The 26723-nt window shown below is 47.1% G+C and overlaps 1 protein-coding gene across 1 annotated transcript; it reads left to right on the forward strand.

Annotated features, from left to right (window-relative positions):
* Positions 1-15223: 15223 nt before the first annotated feature.
* Ccin (calicin) lies at positions 15224-17181 on the forward strand. Its single transcript, XM_021645986.2, has one exon. The coding sequence runs from the start codon at positions 15308-15310 to the stop codon at positions 17072-17074; it is 1767 nt and encodes a 588-aa protein (XP_021501661.1). The 5' UTR covers positions 15224-15307; the 3' UTR covers positions 17075-17181.
* Positions 17182-26723: the final 9542 nt, after the last annotated feature.

Below are 26723 nucleotides of genomic sequence, written 5' to 3' on the forward strand. Positions count from 1 at the left end.
GAGAAATGTAAAGACTGAATTGAACTTTAAGTTAATGTGAAATTTTGTCAGAGAACAAATTAATAAATAAATACCTGAAGAGTATTTAAAATTTGCTTCTATATTTCAACATATGTACAGATGTATATATGTACACATATATATGTGTGTTTATCTATATACACACATGTATATACATGTATGTGTATATATGCATGTATAGGTGTGTGTGTATCCATGCACATAGACCTGCCCATACATGTACAGACAGAGAACATAGAAAACCAACCAGAGGACACACTCCTACAGAAAAAAGACTCCAAATGCTGATACTTCCTCAGAAGCCCAATCTGTTATGGAATTTTGTCTTGATCTTGTGCAGGTGATCATAGCTGCATGACGTCATGTGTACAACAGCTGTGTCGTGTCCAGAGGACAGCATTTCACAGCTTTCCTCCCCATCCTCCAGCTCTTGCTTTTTTTCTGCCCCCTTTCCCTCTGTGTTCCCTGACCCCAGGGTGGAGGAGTTGGTATAGATGGTATCACTGCTTTTAACAACAACCAAAGTTATGACAGCTGGATGTTTTCCCCCCTTTACAGAAACCTTACAAGCTAAGGAACAAGATGCAGCAGCAAAGACAGGTGAACAAGGTGAAGAAAAACTTTTATGTGTGGCCAACCAATAAGGAGGCTGGGAGGAAGCAGCATAAGGCATTCAGATGGGTGGCAGGGTACTGGTGTCCCTGGTGTGTCCACCTGACCCTTCCTCTGAGTCCTGGGGATGAACATCACAGACAGGCCCACATGGCTCAATGTGATTTGTGCTGGGTCATAATTTGTGAAATGGTCAAAATAACCCATAATTACAGCAAACTGAGATACAAGCATAAGGTGATTTGACTTGTTTTAAATGACTTGTTCTAAACACCTCAACTTCCCTGATCAAATTTAGAGAGTTTTCTTTGCTAAGCAAGTGGTCCAGTGGAAATGACACACAGTTAGCTCACTTTCTGAAGGTCTTTAAGAGGCAGTGGACAGGGAAAGAGCCTGGATCATTGCTGCCAGCTCTGCATGTCTTGGGCTGACCTAAGGAAAGATGGCTTGCTTAATCTGGCCATATTCTGGCCCTTCCTGTCTTTTCAAGCAATGCTCTAGAGTGACCAGGATAATAACCTGGACATCTCCACACCACCTGAGTGTTTGTGAACTCTGCAGATTTTCTACTGGACTCTGAGGCAAGATTTGAGGGCTGTGTGTCGAGAAGCTGCATTATGTGCAGCTGTGCAAAAACATGAGGAGCCTTTCACTGCATTCACCTGAAGCACGTGACCTGTAAGCGTGTGAAGGTAGAAGAAACAAGCTCACCACTGAGACAGCCTCTCCAGAGAGATGAGAGACTTGACATCCACAAATGGGAAGTCTCAAGTCTAATCTTTGAGAAGCAACTAGGCAAAGTCTCATGTGCAGTTCCCTTTCCTGAACACCCTCCATGTGCCCAGGAGGGGCTCAGCTGAAGCACTGTGAGGGCAGGTGCTGTCCTTCATCAGCTGGGTCTCCAGGAAGATCACTGAGCCTCTTCTGCTGTGGAAGATCAGTTGATAGAAGGCAGGCAGATACACAAAGGGGTTCAGTGTGAGTTTGCGTGGCCGAAGTAACTATATCTCCCAAGATGGGGTTTTGTTCATGGAAATGTGATGTCACATTTATTTGCTAGAAAAGCCAAACTGTCTGAAGTCCCAAGAACACCACTGTTCCAGGCCTCTTAGTTTCTGGGATTTGTAGGCAATGTTTTATACTTTGCCTTCTAGATCCACTGCCTCATCTCTGGCTTCATGTGCAGAAGCAATACTCTCTAATTGATTAATCTTTTCTTCTGTCTCCCTCTCTCCAAGCTGCTAACTATGCCCAGAAATGCACTTTAAATGCCAGTTTAGGCACATGCCTTGCTCCTAAATGTCAGTGTGACCCCATCTTGATGGTCTTTACAAAACCCTATTTAGAGTTCCTACCCAACTTTACCAGATTAAATATCAACATCTGAAAAGACACAGATCACTCCACAGCCCCCATCATGCCTAGGGTCCAAGGAACACGCTTCGGAGGAAAAGCTTCAGAGACCTGGAGAACAAGCATTCCAGGCTGGCCGTGGGTGGGATCCTCTTTACAGGGGCCGTCGGGATAAGCAGAAAGGTGTGGCTTTAACAGAGCTGTGTGGTTTAAGAACCTGAGTCTCTCCCCTTGCCTGCTCCTTCCCTGCCCTTGTGTTCATCTAATTGCTGTTAGTTAAACAGTGCCGCCTTTCAAGAGCATGTCAGTTTCCACGTGCAGTTCCCTTCCAAGGAATCTGACATTCCTTATTTGCTTGAAGCACCACAGCAGGGATCTACAACATGGCCTACCAGATCACTGTGTTGGTGAGGGTGCATCACACATGTATGTGTATGCATGTGTGTGTTTTTCCCACTCATGATAACATCTCCACAGCCAAGGCTGACCTTGTACTTGCCACTATACTTTGCCCAGCCTCCCAATTCCAGGTTTGGGACATCATACTCCTTGGGAGTGTTTGGTTCTGTGTCTAGGACCCACCTGCAGTGACCTAGTGCTCAAGTGTCTCTACCCAGACCAGAGAACAGATTATCACATCTTCACTAGCAGCCTCGTGGCTGGAGCAAACTATGCTGAGGCTTTGAGGGGAATTTTCATCACGGCATGTTACTCCTCTTTGTTTTGACTCCCACTCCCAAAATGCAGGTGCTTATTCACTTCAGGGGATTATCTTTTCTCCTCATCACCCTGAGCTGCTTTCCAGAATCCTTTATTTTTCATTGAGTATAAATCTTAAAGAGGGGGAGAGCCATGCTTGGACAGTATTTCAAAAGTGAACCTTCAACTCCCCAAAGATAAAAAGTTTGTAATGAAACAGAGAGCTACATTTCTGACTGTGGAAGAAGGAAGTGCTGAAGGGCTTCCCTTGTGACCCCAAAGAGGCTCCTGGAAAAGAAATCTTGGCTTCTTGTGACTTGGCAGGAGAGCTAGTAAGCAGGTGAGGATGAGGACTGTCCCACAGGACATCATCAGTTCCTTCCCTCAACTGTCTCTTGTACCTTGGGGAGTTCTGGCATCCTCTATGACGTCACTAGTATTGTAATGATGCCATCTGCTCTTGGGGTATTCATTCATTGCCTATAGGATTCACCCTAGACATGTTGGCAAGACCAAGTGGGCTACTTGGGAGAGAGAACGTATCGACAGACTAGCATGAGGCAGAAGGAAGCTGGCCTTTGGTCTCAGTGTAAAACAGCAAGAAGTTAATGGTCCTGGGGAAAGCACAGTGAATTCTGGGAAGGGCCTGGGAGCTTTTTGGATGTGATGGGCTGGAGCCTTCAGGAGAAGGGTTCAGAACCTGGGAACCTCTGAGAAGCAAAGGGCCTATCCTGCTTCTCTGAGTTCCTAGAGAGCAGAGCAGAGTCAAGGATTTCTGATGGTGACTCTGAGAAGAAGTTATCTCAGCACAGGCATTGCAGCCCCCGGGGAGGGTATCTCAGGAGCCTCAGCCTAGCTCCACTTGTTCGAGTCTTTGCTTCTTGACTTCTAATGAGAGACACCGGGCAGCAAATCTCAAAGATTTATTAGGAGTGTCTGTTATTTTTGGCCTGCCTTCCTGATCAGGTGGGAAGGTGTCCAGCCTTCTGGTACTCGGGTGGAAGGGTGTCCAGGAAGCCCACATCTCTGAGGCTGCAAATCTGAGTCAAGTGCTATGAGGACTGGGAAGGTACCTCAGCTCTGAGGTGGGACAGTGAGACACAGGAGTCTGGAACCTCACAGCTCTGAGAGAAGGCCACCTCAAAAGAAACACTGCAGCTCCCAGGGAGGATTGTCCCAACCCTGAGAAGCTGAGGCACCCAGGAGCCTGAGCTCTGATCCTTCTTTGTTTCTTCTTCTCCCTTGGATGAGTGAGTCACAGCACGCAGTAAATCTCTTAAAAGAGATTTATTGAAGCGACAAATCCAGGAGTGGATGAAACAAACACAGCTGCAACCACACCTGCCCCTGGGAGAAGGCAGCAGGGACCAGGGTGGGGAGGACGGGGCAAACACAGCCTTTCTGTAGGAATTCTTAGGGGGTGGAGCTTTCTGGGGGGGGGCAGGGGTTTCCAGAGTGTGGATTGGTGGGATTCCAAGTCCTCAAATGTGGGAAGCTCAGGGATTGGTGGGCTTTCCTGTCCAGGGATTGGTCTGTTTTCCTGCTCAGGGGTTGGTGGGCTTTCCTGTCCAGGGATTGGTCTGTTTTCCTGCTCAGGGATTGGTGGGCTTTCCTGTCCAGGGATTGGTCTGTTTTCCTGCTCAGGGATTGGTGGGGTTTGTCCAGTCTTTTCGCCTCAAATTTGCATAGTGTGGGATCAGTCCTACAGAGGGGCTGGAGATGACAGTTACGGGGGGGGGGGGGGGGGGAACTGGGCTGCTGGAGCTTCCTCAGGCAGAGGTCTGGCTGCTTTCACCTTGAGGGGTTAGAAAGTCTACAGAGTGTCCAAAATTAAGAAAGAGTCCGCCGTGAAGGTGGTAGGCTGAAGCAGGAAAGGTTACCATCACGGACAGCTCCCGTGGCAGCGGCAGTAGGCCTTCTGCGGCAGGAAATGAGTCCGGTTCCCTTCGGCTGAGGCAGGAAGAGTCACCATGGACACCTCCCACTGAGGAGCTGCTGCCCTTTCCTCTCAGTTTTCCACCGCCCCAGAGGTGGTGAAGGGAACTGGCAGGGAGCCGCTTGCTACTATGAATTTAATTAGCCTCTAACCCTACTTGTTGGAGAGTGCAGTGGGCGGCGGTTTGGATTCCCGGCTGCCTCAAGGGGGAAGAGGCCGCAGTAGGTCACCACAGCTTGTGAGGCATCAGAACTGCTTGGGGTAGCCTGCTACCTCAGCTTGGGGCCGGTTGAGATGGCCGAGGCTTGGAATTGCCTCAGCCTGGGGCATCTCCTGCAGTGGGCTTAGGGAGGCAGATTGCCTCAGCTCCAGCCTTCCAGGAAGGAATGTGTGATCTCTCACCAGGCATTTCAGGGTGCCTTGGCTGGCATTGGCTTGTGGGAGATGCTAGGCTCTGCTAGTTCATGATTAATCATTGTGCGTAATCAGAAGGTGCTTGGGTACCAGTTGCTCCTAGGAGCAGCTGGATGGGCCTGGTTCCATTCGGTCCATCTTGGTGAGACTGGGAGGCCTGGAGCTCATCGCTGCTCCTCTCTGGTCTTACTCCTTATACTCTGAGACAATGCCAGTTCCCCGCATTTTTCAGAATTCTAATTGTATGGGTCTGTGGGTCTGTGCCTATGTGGGTGTTGGTGTCCCTCTGGATCCTGGGGCTCCAGGGTCTGTGGTAGGGCATGTGCTGGGTCTCACACTTGCCAGGTGATACCAGTGCTGAGGCCTGGGAGCCCCACTGTGAGCAGCACTGCCTTTGGCCCTTGTGCTCGCCTTGGTGGCACACTGGAATCCCCTGGAGAGTTTATAAAGCCATTCTGATGTTGGGCCTCTTCCCTGGGAACACTGACTATGTGCTCTGGGTATTTGTGTAGCAATAGCAATCCAGGATTGAGAATCTCTATTGTGAAGGCAGGAGCCATATAATCACAGTTTTCAGTAGGGGGTTGGAGAGCACACGATCACACAGAAGCTTAGGATCATTTTAGAGAGTTAGTCTTTCTCCAGGCCCACTCAGGTGGCTCATGCAACCTGGCTCCCTCCATTTGTAACCCCTGCCTCTGCTGGCTTGGTGCCAGGACAGCAAAGTTAATAAGCACCAGGATGTCCCCTGGTGTGAATATGCCCCAGAATGTGACAGCCACTGGGCTGCTGTAGTCCAGGACGTAGTTTGCATCCTTATAATCCCTGAGGCCCAGCGTCATGGGGTTTTTTTGTTCCTGGGGCCATGCCCTACCATGAGCTTGAGATACTGAAGATGAGGCATGAACAGGTGAACAGGTCAGAGTGTCAGAAATTGTCCAAGCAGATAAGTGAGGCCTCAGACAAGAAGCTGACTGAGGAATCTGTCTCCTACGGGTGAGTGACCAACTTGGCTGGGATCCCAACACTTGGAAGTGACTGCTTCTGCCCTCTCTTGTCTTTGAGGCAAAGTGAGGGCTCTGGTTTTAGCCTGTCTACCTGTCAGCAAATAACCTGCCTTGTCACTCTTGGAATTGTGTCGCTTGGACTCAGGGGTCCTAAGTGAAGAGACTATGCTCCCCTTCTAGTATTCTCCTGAAAAACTTAGGAACCTGCAGATAGAAAAAAGGTTTTCTCCATAAGGGGGATGTCAATCAGTCCGAGCTTCTGGGGCTCTGGCTGGGATTTACAGAGCTGGTTTCCATGGGACACACAGATGGAGTGTATTCCTGATGGGTCTCCTGTCTTCTCTCAGAGGGTGTTTACCCTCTGTCTGCAGATGGTCTTCTAATACCATGAATAGATAAGCATAGGCAGGGCCTCTTCCTGTTTTGGGAGTATATGGATCCCTTTCTAGATAGAAGGTGACCTCTTCAGTTTCTATGACTCCTGAACTAAGGGGTCTCAGCTACAGTCACCCCCATATCGTCCCTGGAGCCTGTCAATATTTGGGAGTTTGGTAGATGTTAAGAAAAAGCTGAGCAGAAAATAGAAAAGTTTTCCATGTTTCGTTTGGGAGAATCTAAGTTTTAAATTGGTGTTTTCATCAGCTGTGGGGAAGCACACTACGAGGTATATCAAGGGATTTGTTAGGTGAATTTCCTGGGTACTGTGCAGCACAGTACTGTTTCACACTTGCAAATTCATGTTGATCTGATGTGCTCCAGGAAGACCATCAACCTATCATCAGGAGTCTGGTATTTTTCCATGTGTGGCTCAGGATATTTCGTCTGAAAAATGTGTCAGCTGAAGTTTGTGTTTCCTCTCTGAGTCCTTGAGCTATTCCAATGTCCATTCCTTTGCAATCAACCACAAATTCATTTCAGGGATATCCTTGAACCTTATCTGAGGCCTAATAGACTGTCGCACATTTTAGAGAGTCTACTGTGTAAAGAAGTAATCCCAAACCTAGAGCAAGAATATGGATTGAGCAGTCCTTCAGAATATAGAGAATTAGCCATTTTCACTGGTGCTCTGTTCAGTCACTAGGAATTGGGAACATCCTAGCTGTTCATTAGCTGATGAATGGATAATGAAAATGTGGAATATTTGCACAATGGGATATTATTAGTTGTGAAATTTGTAGGTAAATTGATAAAGCTATAAATACTCCTCTGTGAGGTAACTCACAGATTAAGATATGGCTTGTACATTTTCTTTCCTTAATGAGCATTTGCTTTGAATCCCGAGTCACGTTTTGTTTTGTTCTGGAATTCTTATGAAGTATAGCTATTTAGGGTCCTAGCTAGAGGGGTTTCCAAGGCAAGCTGTCTAGAACACCGTGGTTTAAAGGATTAAAGGGGATAATAGAACAAGAAGGGTGAAATTGTGATGGAGGATAAAAGGACAAGAAGGGGAGGGTATGTGGGGAAGATAACACTGAAGAGCTTGTGAAAAGGCTGCATGGAATCATACTATGCTAGAGACATTCTCATCACTCACCAGCAAAATCCTTCCAGCACTTGTGGGGTTTCTAACCAGGCCCTGTGAGATCATACATCCTACATTCCAGCAGTCACTCTGAACCTTCTCAGACACAGAAACAAGATTCAGAAGCATGAGATGGAGTCTGGGGTACAGGTCTATGGATGAACAGAGTGGCTGTGACAATGGGTGAGAAACTGGGCTGAAGGACACATCACCGGAAGAGCTGAGATGGCAGATGGCAGTCATGCTCGTTTTCAGGAACCTTCTATAAATAAAGTGAGGAACCTCAGATGACAGCACTCAGAGTTGGTGTGTTGTTCCTGGATATTTATAAGTTCAATGGCATTTCCAGAGTGGGAAATGGAGGGATTGTCTTTGTTTTGGGAGCTTACACAAGCATGTACTGACACACACAAGCATGCACTAGCACATAACATGTATGTAGAGCACCACAGAAGCACACACAGGAACACATAAGCATGTACAGGCACTCATAAGCATGCACAGATATACACAAGCATGCTCTGACTCAGGCTCACACAAGAGTGCACACACACACAAGCATGCACAGATTCACAAGCATGCAGAGGCACACACAGATATCCACATGAAACACAAGCATGCTCAGGCAATATCAAAGCACATGTACTCACAAGCATGCAGAGACAAACATGATTATGAATATACACACAATCATGTACAGGCACAAGCATGCACAGATCCTGAAAAGGATGCACAGGAACACACAAACATGTATACACACACATAATAATGTGAAGGCACACACAAACATTCACAAATGACACAAGCATACACTAGCACACTTGCATGCACAGTAACAGAAGCATGCACTGGAATGTAGAAGCATGTGCAGGCACTCAGCACCATGCACGGGCACTCAAAAGCATGCTCACACACGCCCAGGCATGCACAGACTGAAACAAGCATGCAGAGGTGCACATGTATCCACAAAAACCACAGGCATGCTCAGACACAAAACATCCATGCACATGCATTCACAAGCATGCAGAGACACAAGCAAGCACACACAATAATGCAGAGGTGTTCATAAGCTTTCACTGGCACGCATAAACACATGCAGATCCACAAAAGAATGCACAGGCACAAAACATGCACACACACACACATACATGCCAACCTGCACAGGCACAAATAGGCATGCTCAGGCATTGACAAGTATGTACAAGCACACACAAATATACACACACACACACAAGCATGCACAGGCACACACAAAATGTCGAGGCATACACAAGTGTCTGCTGAAATCACATGCTCAGACATACAACCTCCACAGACATACACGCACAAGCATGCTGACACACAGCATGCACACACACACACACACACACACAAGCATGCATAAGCACACAAGCATGGACACAATCATGCACAGGCACAATCATGTAGAGACACTACATGCATGTACAGGCACAAGCATGCTAAGGCACTCACATGTGAACATATTCAAGCATGCACAAACACAAGCATGCACAGGTACAGACAGTCATACATAGGCACACAAAATGCATGAGCACACACATGTATCCAAAAGTTCCCACAAGCATGCACAGTCATACACGAGCATGCACAACCACTCACAGGCAAAAATGAGTGCACATAGAAACAAGCATGCATGGGCACACAAAAGCATGAGTACACACACAAGCATCCACAGATCCACAAAAGCATGCAGAGGCACACACGCACACACGCACACAAGTCTATATAGACACAAATATGCATGCTTGACAGTGACAAGCATGCAAGGCACACAGAAAAATGCAGAGGCATGCAGATGTATCCCCCAAACACAGCATGCTCAGGCATGCAACATCCACTCACAAGCATGCACTCACACACACAAGCAGGCACAGTTACACATAAGCATGCACAGGCACACAGAAAAGTGCACAGAGCCACACAAACATGCACAGGCACATGTAAACATGGACAGGCACACACAGGCATGCTCAGACACTGACAGGCACACGCAAGAATGCACTTTTACAAGCATGTACAGACACAAGCATGCAAAAGCACATATAAGCATGTATGCACAGAAAAACATGGCCATGCACAAACAAGCATGTAGAGGCATGCTACATGCATGTACAGGCACAAGCATTCTAAGGCACAGAAAAACATGCTTAGACACATAAGAATGCACTAACAAACATGCATGCACAGCAACACACAATCATGCACAGGAACACACAGTATGCTCAGGTACTCAGAACCATGCAAAGGCACACAAGCCTTTGTTCATGCTCAGTCACTTCGAGGCACACACAAGAATGCACAGACATGTACAAACATGTATAGTCACACAGAAGCATGCAAAAGCACAAGCATGCACACAAGAAAAGCATGCCCAGGCACAAACAAGCACGTATACGCATGCTACAGGCATGAACAGACACAAGCCTATTAAGGCACACACAAACATGAACAGGCACACGCAACATCACAGTTACCACACTAGAGACAACATTACAGTGAATCTGCTGGGGATGATGTTACAGTGACCAGATGGGAGAGGACGTTGCAGTGACCCCACTGGGAAGGACATCAAGGTGACTGCACTAGGGAGACTTACAGTGACCGGATGGAAGAGGATGTTTCAGTGACTGGACTGGGGAGGACACGACAGTTATGTCACTGTGGAAGATGTTTCAGTGACTGGACTGGGGAGGACACGACAGTTATGTCACTGTGGAAGAGGTTACAGTGACCCCCCTGGGGAGGACATTATGGTGACATCACAGGAGGTGACATCAATGGGGAAGGCATTACAGTGCCTTCCACAGGGAGGGCATCACAGTGACTTCAATGGGAAGGACGTCACAGTGACCCCACTGGGGTGCGTGTCATAGTGACACCACTGGTGAGGACCATACAGGTGGTTCATCCAGGGATATTAACTAATGAGACAATAAAATCCTTTCCTTTCATGTAATTTCTAATGCAAGCCATGCTCTTAGTTTATGGCTGAGGCAGTTCAGTACTCTGAATCTGTCTTCAACGACTCCACCTCTCCAGCCCCTCTCCTGGAGAGGGCACTGCCTACATATCTCTCTGCTTTAGGAAGCATGCGGCATCACGATGAGTGGACTCACTGATGGAGTACCTGATCCGAGCTCAGGCAGACGGCCCCCAGGCAGGCCAGGACAAGGAATTTGAGTTTAGACGAGGGGAGAGAATTTCCTGGTGGAACTGAACACATGGGATGGTGCAAGCTTAAAATAAGAGTCCCAAAATATAAGCCAGATGTAGTCCAGTTACTAATGGTAAAGACAGGCGAGCCTGGCCTGGAAGAGAAGCCTAAAGTCCTAGCTGCTCTGAAAACTGAGGCAGGAAGATCGAAAGTTCAGGGCCAGGCTCAACAACTTAGTGAGACCTTGTCTTTTTTTTTTTTTTTTTAAGTTGTTTTTTATTTTTTGTTTTTATTTTTTATTCACTTTACATCCTTGTTGTAGCCCATCCCTCCTCCCCTGCCAGTCCCACCTTCCCTTCTTTCCCCTACCCCCCTCTTCCTTCCTTCCCCCTCGCCTTTTCCTCAGAAAAGGGAGCTCCCTTTCCCATCCTGGCTACCTCATCAAGTTGCATCAGGACTGAATGTGTCCTCATCCCCTGTCACCCGGTAAGGCAGCTCTGCCAGGGGAAAGTGATCAAAAAGCTGGCAAGTGAGCCTGTGTCCAAAGCAGTCACCACTTCCATTACTACAGGACCTATATGAGGCCTAAGCTGCTCATTTGCTACATCTTTGTAGGGGGCCTCGGGCCAGTTTGTGGCTAAACCTTGGTTGATGCTTCAGTCTCAGCAAGTTTCTCTGGGCCCTGGTTAGTTGGCTCTCTAAGTCAGGGTGGGTTCCTAGGAGGATATGAGGGGGACTCAAACAGCCTCCTAGTAGCAGAGGCCACAGAAGAGGACACCCTCTAACTAGACTAGTCTCCTAGCAGAGGGAGGGGAACACCAACCCACACACAAAAATTTCAACCCAAAATTTACCCTGCCTACAAGATGTGCAGGGATACAGATAGAACAGATAGGGGATAGGGCAGAGATTGAGAGACTGCCCAACAAATGCCTGGCCCAACCAAAGACACACCTTATTACGAGAGTGCCAACCCCTAACATATGAACAATGCTCTGCTAAACTTGCAGACAGGAGCGTGAGAGAATTGTCCTCTGAGAGGTGCTACCCAGCAGTGCCTCAAAACAGATGCTGAGACTCACAGCCAAACGTTGGGTGATTGTAACGTGGGAAGAAAGAAAAAATGACCTGGAGGTGACAGGAGTTCCAGAAGAAGATCAACAGAGACCCTGTCTTAAAAAAGGAAGGTAGGAATGTTGCTTGCATGCCTGACGCTTACATGGCCCAAGAGGCTCTCCTGAGCTTCCTGCTTATAATTCTGTATATCTTTGAAAATGCCCTCATTGTTTTTAAAGGTTTGCAATATGATAGTATCAATCTATAAAAATTAGAATACTAGGGTCTCCTCCCCAGGAAATCCCCATAAATGGAAAATGCTGAGCAGGGCAGGAAGAGAGTGAGTAGATCAGGCAGAGAGAGATCAGGCAGAGGCCCTTTTCTGTCCATACCAAGCAAGCAATGAACTTCCTGGTGACTCCTACGAGCACCAATGTATCCATATAATCATAAAGCCGGTCTCTAAGCTAGTCTGTTTCCACAGCCGGTTGGGCCTAAGGAAAAAAACTACTTTCCAGGACTGAAAAGGAGCCAGATGACGATGCTGGCCCACTTTCCTTTTTATAGTCTGACGGTCTCAGGCTGGCCTAGCACTTGCTATGTAGACTTAGGCTGGCTCCTAACTGGCAGTTCTGCCCTGGCTCATTCCTTCTTTAACTTCAAAAGAACATTTTACTAACGAGGTGTGGGTGAGTACACCTTTAGATCCAGCAGAGGCAGACACAGGCAGTTCTCTGTGAGTTCTAAGCCAGTCTGGGCTACCTAGCAAGTTCTAGGGCAGCCAGGGCTACATAAAGAGACCCTGTGTCTTAGGGTTTTTATTGTGCTAAAACACCGTGACCAAGAGGAGGAAAGGAGTTAGTTCACCTTATACTTTCAGGTAACAGTCCGTCACTGAGGAAGTCAGAGCAGGAATCTAGAGACAGGAACGAAAGCAGAGTCCATGAAGGGCTGTTGTTTACTGGCTGCTCGGCCTGCTTTCTGGACCACCTACCCAATGATGGCACGAACCTACAGTGAGCTAGGCCCTCGCACATCAACCATTAACCAAGCAGTACCTCCAAGACTTGCATACAGGACAATGTAATGAGATATTTTCCAACTGAGGTTCCTTCTTCCCAGATGTATCCAAGTCAACCAAAACACCTTGCCTAGTTTATGTGGTTCTGGCGATCAAACCCAAGGCTTCGTGCTTGGTAGACAAGCATTCTACCCACTGAGCTATATCCCTAGTCCAGTTTAACGAGCGTTTTCCTTTTTAAATTAATGTTGAGGCAGTCTATTACCTTTCCCAGGATGGCTTGAACTTAGGATCTCCTTGCTTAGTCTCCCAGGGCCGAGGCACACACCGCATACCACTTTTTGTTTTGTCTTAAGGTCTCTATTGCTCAGGCTGACCTTAAACTCCTGAGCCCAAAGATCTTCCTGCCTCTGCCCACCAAGTAACAGGATTCTGAGCTTTCAGTCTTGGGTTTGTGGAGGATGACCAACTCTGCAGTTAAGACTGGTGCACACAGCAGATGATGGTGAGCTGCCAAGCAAGCCTCTTCTCTCCAGGCCACAGTCAGACCTGTCAGATCCTCCCAGACCACCCTGACTTCTGGCTAGAGGCGTGCAGTGAGTGTGCTCCTTTCTTTCTTTGTCCTCAGAGATCTGATGACCTTCTGTTTCTGGTAAATGTCCCAGGAAGTAGGCTCTGGCAGCCAGGATGCTGCTGGGATCCAGCGTCCTTATCAGCATCATGAGGCTTCCTCCAAGCAAGTGGCTACTGCTTCTCAGCTGAAGAGAGCTGGAGAAAGAGCGGAGCTGGGAGAGAGAGACAGAAGAGAGAAGAAGGGAGAGAGGGAGGGAGAGAGAGAGAGAGACAGCGACAGGCTGGGCAATGGGGATTGAATTTTCTGAAGTGGGGCTGGAATCTAAGTACTCCTCCAAACTGAGGAAGTTCTGAGGCTTTCACATGCATCACATCCAAGGAGGCTATCTGTCCCGGAAATCAGGTGTCAAGACGCGTAACTTTAGTATTGAAGTGTAATTGTTTTAAAAACAAACTTCAGATTACCACGTTCCCAGATAAGGGAAAGGCTAAGTGTGGAATGAAAAGATGACTTAGAATCAAGGCCAGGGAGAGGAGGCCTTGGAGAGTAGGTGGAATGAAGAGGAGGACACAGTCTCTCTGGGAGGAGCACTCAGGAGAACCAGGTCTGGAGTGGGGCTTAGAGCCCAGAACGGAGATCAGGGTCTGAGCCAGGTCTTCCTGACTAGTGCAAGGGTCCCGGGGATGGCTCTTCTCTAGCAGTCATGCACCCTGTCGGGTTCTGTCCACATCTGTAAAATGAGAACTGGTGGGGTCTGTCAGACTGTGAGCCCCGGGGCCAGACGCGCATGTTCCGAGTTGCTCCTACGCCAAGGAGCCCCGGGCACAACAAAACAGGCAGAAGGGGGCAGTAGAGCACGCAGACCGCCTGCTCCCGCCCGGGAGGTGATCCTGCAGCGCCACCGCGTGTCCAAAGCAGGCTTCTACAACCCGCCAAGAGCTTCGAGGATGCCCACAACCTCCCACCACCCATTTACTGCGGTAATACTAAGAAACAACAGTTGCCATTTATTTGAACTTTTGCTACAAGCTAAGTACTGTGCCCACTGCTGTCCAGTTATTTATTCATTTAAACTTGCTTTAAAGCGAGTGTTATTCCCATCTCACAAAAGAGGAATCTGAGGCCTGAGCCAACTGGTCTAACTCTAGGTAGAAGCTACCGGGGCTGCCCCCAGGATACTTAGAGATCTGGAGCAGGGCATTTCCAAGAGCTCCCATCTCCCTGGGGCTGACTGGCCCTTCCATTTCTGCTGCAGTGAGTGTCACCGCTTCTCCATTTTGAATGAAAACGGTACCCTGACTACAGAGGTCAGAGGTCAGGGTTTTGTCTTCTCAGGTGTCCAGGAAACTTGGTAAGAAAGCGCTTTTAGAGCCTAAGAATCGATCAGACCGTGGAAACTGGGTGGTTCCCTCTTTCTGGAGGAGTGAAAGGAGCCGTGCCCGACACAAAGGTAAAGTCCTAGGACTGCTTTTCTTCCAACTGCCACGAGGACATTGGGGAGCCCTTCAGCCTTCCTGCTAAAGAGGGAAGCTTCTAGATAATGGCAACCACCTTCCCTCTTCTCCCACCCTGTTCTCTCCGCTATACACAGCCGCCTTCTGCCCCACCCAAACCAGCTCTGACATTCCTGGTGAAGCTTGAATCGTGGCTTGAAAGCCCGAGGTGAACACCATGGACCATTCCTGAGCTTCCTCTGGAGCTGTGAGGAGAGAAAAACCCCGCGGCCCTGACAAAGGCCTGGGGGGAGGGAGAGAGCTGCATTATGATGACCATTCTATGACATCACCCTCGCTCCCACCCCCACTCCTCTCTGGTCAGCTGCTCTGCAAACAACCATCAGTACAAATCCCAAAAGGCCTGAAAAATTCTGTCCTCCAGTACCTGCCGTTGATCTGTCTCAGCCAACAAGAAGCCACCATGAAACTGGAATTCACGGAGAAAAACTACAACAGCTTCGTGCTGCAAAACTTGAACAAACAGAGGAAGCGCAAAGAGTACTGGGACATGGCCCTGACTGTGGACCACCACGTCTTCTTCGCACACCGCAACGTGCTGGCTGCCGTCTCTCCACTAGTGAAAAGCCTCATCTCCAGCAATGACATGAAGACCACCGACGAGCTCTTCATCACCATTGACCCCAACTACCTGAGCCCAGGCACCGTGGACCAGCTTCTGGACTACTTCTACAGCGGCAAGGTGGTGATCTCGGAGCAGAACGTGGAGGAGCTGCTTCGCGGCGCGCAGTATTTCAACACCCCGCGCCTCCGGATCCACTGCAACGACTTCCTCATTAAGTCCATCCGCCGTGCCAACTGCTTGCGCTACCTCTTCTTGGCTGAGCTGTTCGAGCTCAAAGAAGTGTCAGACTTGGCCTACTCCGGCATTCGGGACAACTTCCACTTCTGGGCCAGTCCCGAGGGCTCCATGCACTTCATGCGCTGCCCCCCTGTCATCTTCGGCCGCCTGCTCCGCGACGAAAACCTCCACGTGCTCAACGAGGACCAGGCTCTCAGTGCGCTCATCAACTGGGTGTACTTCCGGAAGGAGGAGCGGGAAAAATACTTCAAGAAGTTCTTCAATTACATCAACCTCAACGCCGTCTCCAACAAGACGCTCATGTTTGCCAGCAACAAGCTGATGGGCTTGGAGAACAACTCGGCCCACGCGACCTTGATCGAGAGCGTCCTGGTGGACCGAAAGCAGGAACGGCCGTGCAGCCTGCTGAGCTACCAGCGGAAAGGGGCCCTGCTTGATTCAGTGGTCATCCTTGGCGGCCAGAAGGCCCATGGCAAGTTCAACGACGGCGTGTTTGCATATATCATCCAGGAGAACCTGTGGCTGAAGCTCTCGGAGATGCCCTACCGGGCAGCGGCGCTCAGCGCCACGGCCGCCGGCCGCTACATCTACATATCCGGCGGCACCACGGAGCAGATCTCGGGACTGAAGACGGCCTGGCGGTATGACATGGACGACAACTCCTGGACCAAGCTGCCTGACCTGCCCATCGGGCTTGTCTTCCACACCATGGTGACCTGTGGCGGCACCGTTTACTCAGTGGGCGGGAGCATCGCCCCGCGCCGGTACGTCTCCAACATCTATCGCTACGATGAGCGCAAGGAAGCCTGGTGTCTGGCGGGCAAGATGAGCATCCCGATGGACGGCACGGCGGTGATCACCAAGGGTGACCGGAACCTGTACATTGTCACTGGGCGATGCCTGGTGAAAGGCTACATCTCCCGGGTTGGGGTGGTGGACTGCTTTGACACCAACACGGGGGAAGTGGTCCAGTGTATCACTTTCCCCATCGAGTTCAACCACCGGCCCCTGCTCTCTTTCCATCAAGACAACATTCTCCGTGTGCACAGCCACCGGCAGAGCGTGGAAATCAACTTACAGAAGATAAAGGCCAACAAGTCAACGACCTCAGTTCCTCTGCTACCCAATGGCTGCCCCTTAGACGTGTCCCATGCTATCTGCTCCATCGGAGACAACAAGGTATTTGTATGTGGGGGTGTCACCACAGCCAGCGATGTCCAGACAAAGGACTATACCATCAATCCTAACGCTTACTTACTGGACCAAAAGATAGGTGAATGGAAGACCCTCGCCTCCCCACCTGAGGCACTGGACTGTCCCGCCTGTTGTCTAGCCAAGCTACCTTGCAAGATTCTTCAAAGAATTTAAACAACTTATTAAGTGGGAGAATAAGTAAATGCATTATTATTCACAGTTTAACGAGAGAGAGCAAGAGAGGAATGTGGCCTTTGGGTCCCTTTTAGTGGTAGTCAATGCGTGGGTCTGGATGTGGGGCTCTGAGCCAGGGATGCTCCCAGTGGGAAGAAGTCAGGGTTACTGTCTCACTGGAGGTAACAGGCAGAGACTAGCATGGAGTCTCTGGTTGGTGGGTGGCAACATCTCTCAGGGACTTGTCTTTCAGTGGGTAGATTTTTTTCTTTAGTTATGCCAGCATTGGAGGTCTCTAACCTGAGGCAGGAAAAAGAATACTTGGTGCTTTAGGGCGGGGATTAAGGTTCTTTGAAACCCCCCTAATCTCAACCCCTGTGGTTACTCCTCCATCTGCTAGACAGGCACGTATCCTGTGCTTAAAGTTGTGATGCTGTGGGCTCCTCCAGTACTAGCATGCTTCAGGTTTCTGGGGAGGCAGGAAAGAACCCAACCCTCGTGGGCTGGGGAGGAAGGAGGCCTGTGGGCAAGCTGAGGGACACCCTGGGTCAGTAGCCTATTGTGTGTGTAGTTTGTTCTCAGTTATGGGGAAGAGCTGAGGATTACGTACAGCTGCTTCCAGTAGGAAAGTCAAGGTTCACAGAGAACTTTCTCCAGGAATGTGAGCTTTGATCAGGGGTTGCCAGTAAAGAAAAATCCACCTCCATAGTGGAGTGAAGCTTGCAGGTGACATGAGGACCAGGTGACATAGTTAGAGTACCAATTTAAGTACCCACTAGGTTATTCTGGGTAATTTATATCCTTAATTTTCTTTTCTATAACAGTAGTGATACTACCTACCTAAAATGTGGAGGGTTTGTGCTTTTCTTTTTCTTTTCTTTTTTTTTTTTTTTTTGTTTGTTTGTTAAGAGGGAATTGGATTCCATTACAGATGGTTGTGAGCCACCATGTGGTTGCTGGGAATTGAACTCAGGAGCTATGGAAGAGCAGACAGTGCTCTTAACCACTGAGCCATCTCTCCAGCCCCTTAAAGAGTGGAATGCCTAGGACAGATGGTCTCCAGGATTGGAGTGCTGATATTTCCTCCACCGCCCCCCCTTCTGTCACGGGGTCTCTCTGTAGCTCAGGTCTTTCAGGAACTCACTACATAGCTGAGGCTGAGGTGAAGCCATGACCCTCTTGCCTTCACCTAGTGTCTCATTTATAGTCTCTAATCCAGGGATCACAGGTGTGCATTCCCACGCCTGCATCAGAATCACCTTGCTAAAAGGTGAGCTTTGCTTTGTCCAGATATTCCCAAGATGCCCCAGGATGCCACAGAAGGGTAAAAACCCAGTGTCAAGAAGGTCTTTTAAACCAATTAACTAAAGAATTTCTCATCTTTTTCTAATTTACCTCTTTAGATCTCTGTTAAGATATAAAGTCTGGAGTTTGAAAAATGGAGTATTTTGGTCCAAATTTCATTGTTTAGAAATGCAGCAGAATGGAATGTTGATGTGTTTTTAAAAGCTTTAGGAAAAAATAACTTACATTCCCTCCAGTGGACTGATTTAAAATATACAGCTTAGCAGGACACAGTGGCTCAAGTCTATATTCTCAGCAGATAAAGGAAAGCCTGGGTTACATGCTGGGTCTCAGGCCTGGCTGAGCTTCAGGGGAGACCCTGTTTCAGAAAGGAAGCTGGAGAGATAAGCTCACCTCTCCTCTTGCAGAGGACCCAAGTTCTACTCACAGAAAACACATAGTGGCTCACAACCACCTACAGCTTCAGATCTTAGCATCTGCAGCCCTCCTTCCGGCCTCCACAGGCACAGCACACAATACACATAGTACATAGACAGACACACAGACAAGCAAGCAAAACACCAAGAGGCATAAAACAAAACCAAACCAAAGCCCAACCAGTAAACAAAGGCTAGGCAGCTTTAGGGGTGTGGTGGTGCACCGCTGTGACTCCCGCATTCCCTGGAGTTGGGAGGATTGGAAGTTCAGTCATTCACAACTACAAGTTGTGAACAAAAGCAAGTTTGAAAACAGCCTGGATTGCATAAGAACACTGTCAAAAAAAAAAAAGTTGATGTTAGTGGCAAATGATTTTTATGCCACGCACTTGGGAAGCAGAGGCGGGTGGGTCTCTGGGAATTTGAGGCCAGCTGGTCAACAGAGCTAGTTTCAAGTCATCTGGGACTACACTCTGAGACCCCTTCTCAAATAATAATTTATGTTGTTAAAGCATGCAACTATTTGGTTCTTAGTCGTTCACAGAGCTGTGTAGTCATCACCACAACTTTAGAATACAGTCTCTCCTAGAAAGAAACACTGAACCCTGGGCGAGGTGCCCACACCTGTAGTCTGGCACCCCCAACACTAAGACAAGAGTTTGCCACAAGTTCAAGGTCAGGCTGATTTACATAGTTCTAGGTTATATAGGTTATATAGAGGGAGACGTTTTGCCAAACACTCCCCCCCACACACACACACTTCCATGAACTCTGCGATGCTTTGATAGCTTCATTAGTCACGACCAGGAATGTGCTTATGTCATCTAGGTCTGCCACCTAGAGCTTTTCCAGTGAAACTAGTCTGTGGTTTTGTTTCTTTCTTTCCTTTCCTTTTTTTTTTTTTTTTTTTTTTTTTTTTTTTGGTTTTTCAAGACAGGGTTTCTCTGTGTATCCTTGGCTGTCTCTGACTAGATTTGTTGACCAGGCTGGCCCCAAACTCACAGTGATCAGCCTTCCTCTGCCACTCTAGAGTGCTGGGATTATAGGCATGAGCCACGAGGCCTGGCTCGTAGTTTTGTTTCTTATCAAGATTGTGCTAAGTCCGTATAATTAGTTGAGGAATATATGCCATTTTAAAGAAGTTTTCAAAGTAACGAAGACCGAAGTTTTCAATAATAAAGATGAATAAAGTTTTTGCATATGTGTGATATTTTAATATAGCATTGCATTTAGTGCTGAGAAAAATAGTCAATTATAGTTCTCATTGTTTGTTTTTTTGAGATAGGTTCTCACAATATGCTCCAGATTGTCCTTGGGTGAGTAGATATCCTCCTGCCTCAGCCTTCCAGTGTTGGGATTATGGTTGTGAACTACTACATCTGGCCCATAAAGTTTCTGTATCTTGTTACCTTTACAATGGCTTTAAAATTTTATTACACTGATTCTGTGTTGTGTGTGTGTGCGTGTGCACAATCACACTTGTGGGAATCATAGAGGGCCACCTTCAGGAGTCAGTTTTCTCCTTCCACCATATGGGTCCCAGGAATCAAAGCTGTCAGGCTTGACAAGCACCTTAACCTGCTGAGTTTAAGGTTAAAAAGTTCAATGATGGCCACAGCTGGTGGCACAGGCCTGTAATCCCAGCAATTGGGAGGTGGAGGCAGGAGCATCAGGAATAAGAGGTCATTCCTGGCTGTATAGAGAGTTCTAGGCAGGCCGGGCCTGCTGAGTGAGATCCTGTAGACAGTGGTTGCCCAGGGCTGGAGGGGTTTGAAGAAGCCACTGTCAAAGGCTAAGGTCTTCCTCTGCACGTGATGGGCATGCTTGTAATTGCACACCACTAGTAGATTAAAAGCCTCTGACTACATGAAAGCATGGTAGGGCATGTAAATTCTATCTCAATAAAGCTGTTTAAAAATGATCATGAGTTCTGTGTCAGTCATTCTCATGTGCATCACTTACCCTGAGGAATGCCAAGTTCTGTACTGTCTGAGTCTTGTCCTGCCTCAGTCAAAGTTTTAAGGGCTAAAGCTCTGATCAACAGCTTGGACTCCAGCCTCAGAAGAGCCCCTGAGCCACAGCTAAGCTCTGGCTAAGCTCACCTGGAGCTCTGGCCTTATAGACCACATGAAATGATGTTTGTTATGAAGGTGCCGAGTTTTGAGATGATCAGTATACAACAATAAAGAAAATACAGGTTATCCATACCTTTAAGACAGGAATGTATGTATAAATTACATTTAATAGCTTCTTGTCATAATGGAAGTTTTGGTTTCTTTGTATATTATGTAAAAATGCTTTTGTTTTAATCCCAAATGTGGGATTTTAATTAAGCTATAGTTTGTCCACACCTGTTAATGACAATTAAGATGCGGGGTGTAATCTTTGCCAGTTTGTAATGGCCTTCCATGTGCTGCACAGAGAGGGGCGTGGTCTGGGATGGAGAGTATAAATATGAGGCCAAAAAAGAGACTGGGTGGTGTTAAGTGGTGATCAGTGCTGGCATTCTGTGTTGGTGTGTGACATGAGCAGTCTGGAGAGAGAGATCAGAGATGGCGTGACAGTTTGGGGCAGACAGATGGAGAGATGCTTTGGGCACAGCGGTGTGGAGGAGACTGCTGGCTGATCTGCAGTAGATGGAGATTGGTATAGAGCTCTGAGAGAACCCCTGACCCTAAACAGCCAGGAGAAGTAAAGGGGTCTGGGCCCTCTCTACCCACTAACCTTGTTTCTCACCTACTTAAAAGTTTGGGGAATTGGTGGAAAGGAGGTAGAGGACTAAACATCCCAAATAAAGTAGAGTTAAGAAAAAGACCCACTACAGGTGGCTTTCTGCTACAACTTGTTATTATGTTTCTCATATACTATGAACCTCTGATGAAATGTGCACTGTAGGTGGAAATGTGGGGAATCCGCCAGATAAGACTGCTAGGACATGGGTTTAAACCAATAGAAAATCTTTACTAGCCAGACAGAAAGCACACTGGGTGTTCAGGATCTTAGTCTAGCCCTGAGACTTTCTCAGGGTGAGCTTTTAAGCACAAAAACCATGTTCTGAGTTGTACATGTTTCGGTTAACAAAACTTGTTAGCCAAAAGCAGAACTAAAGAAGCCAAAAGGCAAGGTTAGTACATTTAGAGGCTTTCAAAGAACTATATGGACTTTGATGAATTAGGTCTTTGTTTTGATTCTAGCTGTGGTACTTCCATCATGGAGTTGGATGTGCTAAGGTCCAGGGGCCTACTAAGGTCCTCGTAATGCTATCTCCAGTCCCTACCACAAAAATTTTAACAATTAGAGCTTTACAACCATAGATGTTTTTTAAAAGAAGGATCAATAGAATGTGGTGGTCAACACTGGTAATCCCAGCATTCAGGAAGCTAAAGGAGGAAAATGGCCATGAGTTCAGGGCCAACATGGATCACAGCGCGAACTTTTCTCTCAAACTGCCAAAGAGGGGGGAGATGGGAAGAGGATGGATCAGTAACAGTCAGGCAAGCACACAAAAAATTCTAGTAAGACAGAGTTCAGAAGTCAAGTACAATGGCGGAATGTATGCTAGAACACAAGTGAGGGTCTGAAATGCCTTTATCTCAAGGGCTTTTCTTTCTGCTGTGTTGGAGATAAAACCTAGGGCCTCCTACATTCTAGGTAAGAATTTTACCAATGAACCACATCACCATTCACTGGTATTTTTAGTGGATGAAGGCAGATCTCAAATTTAGATTCCATTACATTTAGTTTAGTTTTTTATAAACAGTTTCATTGAGTAGCCCTGTCCAGGAAATCCACCTGACTCTGCTCCATTAAATATATTTTAAAAATTACGAAAGTGTGTGTGTATTTCACATGTGTGCAGGTGCCCACAGAGACCAAAAGAAAGGGTTGGATCTCCTGAAGATGGAGGTACAGGTGGTTGTGTACCACCTGATGTTGGTGCTGGGAACCAAACTCTGGTCCTCTATAAGAGCCACCAGTGCTCTCAATGGCTGAACTATCTCCAGACCCTGAGATCCCACTAGAAGCAACACAGGTTTGGGTTGGTGGATCAGCCAGTCTGTAAACTACCTGCTGCACAAACATGAGGGCCTGAGTTCTCATCCCCAGTACTATAACTCCTGGCTGTGGTAATGCTCATCTGTATGTAAGTCCAGTGCTGGGCAAGGCAGAGACAGGTGGGTCCCTGAGGGCTCAATGGTCAAGCCAGCCTACTCCAGATTCACTGAGAAACGCGGTCTCAAAAAATGGGATGGGGGGCTGGAGAGATGGCTCAGCGGTTAGAAGCACTCACTGGCTCCTCTTCCAGAGGTCCTGAGTTCAATTCCCAGCAACCACATGGTGGCCCACAACCATCTATAATGTGATCTGATGCTGCCTTCTGGCATGCAGATAGACCACTTCATATACATAAATAAATCTTAAAAAAAAATGGGATGGAGCTGGGCACAGTGGTGGATGCCTTTAATTCCAGCACTTGGGAGGCATAGGCAGAGGAACTCTGTGAGTTTGAGGCCACCCTGGTCTACAGAGTGAGTTCCAGGACAGCCAGGGCTACACAGAGAAATCCTGTTGCCCCTTGTTGCTGTTGTGAGACAAGAAGTTGGAGGTCTCCTGAAACAAAGACTGGACTGGCTCCAAAGAACCCAATAACCCTATCCAGCAGGAAGCAGCTAAAAGAACTGTGCCCCCTCTCCCACTATCCCTTTTCTCTCTCCTACCTGGTGTTGGGGTATTGGAAGGGATTGGGGTGGAGGGGGGAGAACGAGATAAGAAACGTAAATAAAAGTTTAAAAAAAGTATGTGTCAGTCGTCTTTGGCCACTCACCTCCCTCTTCAACCCTGTGGCAGTTTCCACTCTTTCAGAACTCTCCCTGGGCTTTCCCTGGGAAGCTGTAGATACTCTTCCAAACCAGGGGCTCAGGCCAGATCACGGCTTGCTTAAAGCCGCCTCAAGCCTCTACACGTAAACACTCCCCCCTTGATATTCAGGCCTTTTGTGATTTGGTTACAATATACTTCTACCTCTGTGTACCTGGTCTCCTGATTTCTTCCCACAATCTAACCAAATCACATTCCTGAGCACTCTCTAACATCCTGTATTAGTCCGTTTAAAATTTTTTTAATTTTTATTCTGTGTGTGCAGAGGGAAGGCACATGCAGAGTGCACGTGTAGAGGTCAAAGGACACGTTGAGGAAGCTGGTTCTCTCCTTCCAGCGTGTGTGTCCCTGGGACTGAACTCAGATCATAAGGTTTGATGGCAAGCACCTTTACCCAGGAAGCCATCTCACTGACACTGGAACAACATTGGACAGTAGATAATATGTAAAGAAACTATTTCGTGGAGGACGGGGGACTCGGGATTCTGGTAGCCATTAAGTTCTAACAGCATGATATCAGTGTATGGCAAGGGACCCCTGGCTCTGCCATAGCATGAAAGATGACATTAAATAATGGATGAGCTAGAGGTCATGTGATAAGAGGAAAACCACAAAGAAGCCAAGATTGTTTTTTAAGGCAGATTTCTTTTAAATGCACTCTTTTAAAATAACTTATTATTTTATGTGCATTGTTGATTTGACTGCATGTATGTCTCTCTGAGGCTGTCAGATCTCCTGGAACAGGAGGTACAAAAAGTTGTGAGCTGCCTTGTGGGTGCTAGGAATTAAACTTGGGTCCTCTGGAAGAGCAACCAGTGCTCTTAACCTCTAAGCCATCTTCTCCAGCCCCCAACATTGTTCTTTTATAATCTGCTCTTGAGGGAGTTTATTCAATCCTGTAAGACCTAATCACTTCCTGGGACCACCATCAACCCTCAACCTTCTCTTCTAATCCTAGCACGTCCCATCAGGTTCTACCTCTTACAAGTTCCAGCACTTTCAGCGACATCACCAGAGTGGTGGTTTGAATAGAAATGACTCCCAGAGGCACATATATTTGACTGCTTGGTCATTAGGGAGTTTTATGACAGGGAGTAGGTGTGGCCTTGGAAGTAGGTGTAGCCTTGTTGAAGAAAGTATTACTTAGGGTGGGCTTTGAGGTTTCAGAAGCCCAAGACAGGCCAGTGTCTCCTCCTGCTGCCTATGAATCCAGAACTCTCAGGCACCATATCTGCCTGCATGCTGCCATGCTGATAATGGACTAAACCCCTGAAACTAAGCTAGCCCCAACTGAATGCTTTTCTTTAAAAGAGCTGCCATGGTCATGTTATCTCTTCACAGCAACAGAACACTGAATAAGATAAGCATGCATCCAGAATTAAGTCTCTGGGTTGCAACCATAGAGTCCTCTGTCCTTATCTTTCATGATTCCCTCCTGAGAGCCATCTCAAATACCATCTTGTGATGAGGATTCTGGAATTTTGGTTTCTTAAAAAAATATATATATATAATATATATTATATATTATATATATATGAATTTGTTTTAATCCCAGGGGTGATTAGCAGCTGACTGTGATTTGCCTCATGCTCTAGCAGAGGCATGTTTCTGCCAGCTGCAGATAGTTTTTGCGATTGTACAATGTCTGGAATTCTGGAAACAAGAGATGGAAGAGAGAATCTCAGACATTGATGACACGATAGAAGAAATGGATACCTCAGTCAAAGAAAATGTTAAATCTGAAAAAGTAAAAAATATCCAGGAAATCTGGAACACTATGAAAAGACCAAATACATAAATTATAAGAATAGAGGAAGGAGAAGAAACCCAGGTTAGAGGCACTGAAAATATTTGCAACAAAATCATGTCTTAGTCAATGTTTTATTGCTGTGAAGAGACACCATAACTGTGGTGACTCTTACAAAGGCAAGCATTTAATTGGGCTGGCTTACAGTTTCAGAGCCCATTGTCCTGGCAGGGAACATGGTAGCATGCAGACAGATATGGTGCTGGAGAAGTAGCTGAGAGTTCTACTTCTGGATTGGAAGGTAGCAGGAAGAGAAGAAAATCACTGGGTCTACCTTGGGCCCTTGAAGATCTTCCTTAGTTGCAGAGAAAGATTCTGTAGTGTGAGACTGCTCAGACATGGATTAAAGCCAAAAGAAAGTCTTTGTTAGCCAACTGGAGACTACATTGGGGGTTTAGAATGCCAGTGTAGCCCTGAGCCTTTCTCAGGGTAAGCTTTTAGGAAACAAAACTATGTTTTGGGTTAACATACTTCAGTTAACAAGAACAGTTAGCTAGAGGTGGAACCATGGAAGCCAAAGAGCAAGTTTAGTATATTTGCAGACTTCCCCAGAACTGTAGACTTTGATGGATTAGCCTTTGTTTTAGTTTTGGCAGATAGTACTGTCTATGTGCTGAATTTTAATGCTTGAATTGTACTCCCATCATGATGTTATATGTGCCTAAGGTCTGGGCACAGTGAATCAGTCAAATCGTGGGCTCACCCTGCTTTAAAAAGGTGTAGTTGGTCCTAATGGCCATTAATTTTCGCTGAATTGATACATAATTGGCCATATAGTTTAAGATGGAGGTTCCCACCATTACTTCAATCAGAATGAAAATTAAAGGTCCAGCCAGTGCTGACCGCAGAGTAGTTAGCTGGGGGACCAAGAGAACAGAGACTGGTACCAATTATCTGATTTATGTCTTTTTGTTTTTGAGGTTTTCCCAAACCATAGTAAGATTTTTTTTAAATTACTCCTTATTAATTAACATAAAACATCAGGTTTCTCCCAAAGCTCTGTGTAGCCTCCTTTATCTCATGAAAATTTTAAGTACCTATCCTTAGGAACTTAGGCCAAATGTCTAAGCATAACCAGCAATCCTGGCCAATTTCTCACTGAGAATGATAAACTCTATCCCTAGGGTTCCTTCCTGTGACACAGAGTTTGATTCCCCAAATCTTCCCTGTTTCCCAAAAGTCAAAATATTTTTAAATGAATTTTCCAGGAAACTTTATTTTCATGACCCCAATTTTGTGATGG

This window comes from Meriones unguiculatus, chromosome 3, assembly GCF_030254825.1.
Source record: "Meriones unguiculatus strain TT.TT164.6M chromosome 3, Bangor_MerUng_6.1, whole genome shotgun sequence".
In the NCBI taxonomy this organism is placed as follows: Eukaryota; Metazoa; Chordata; class Mammalia; order Rodentia; family Muridae; genus Meriones; species Meriones unguiculatus.

Coding starts and splice junctions, on each gene's coding strand:
- Ccin (XM_021645986.2), top strand. CDS start 15,308: ATGAAACTGGAATTCACGGAGAAAAACTACAACAGCTTCGTGCTGCAA.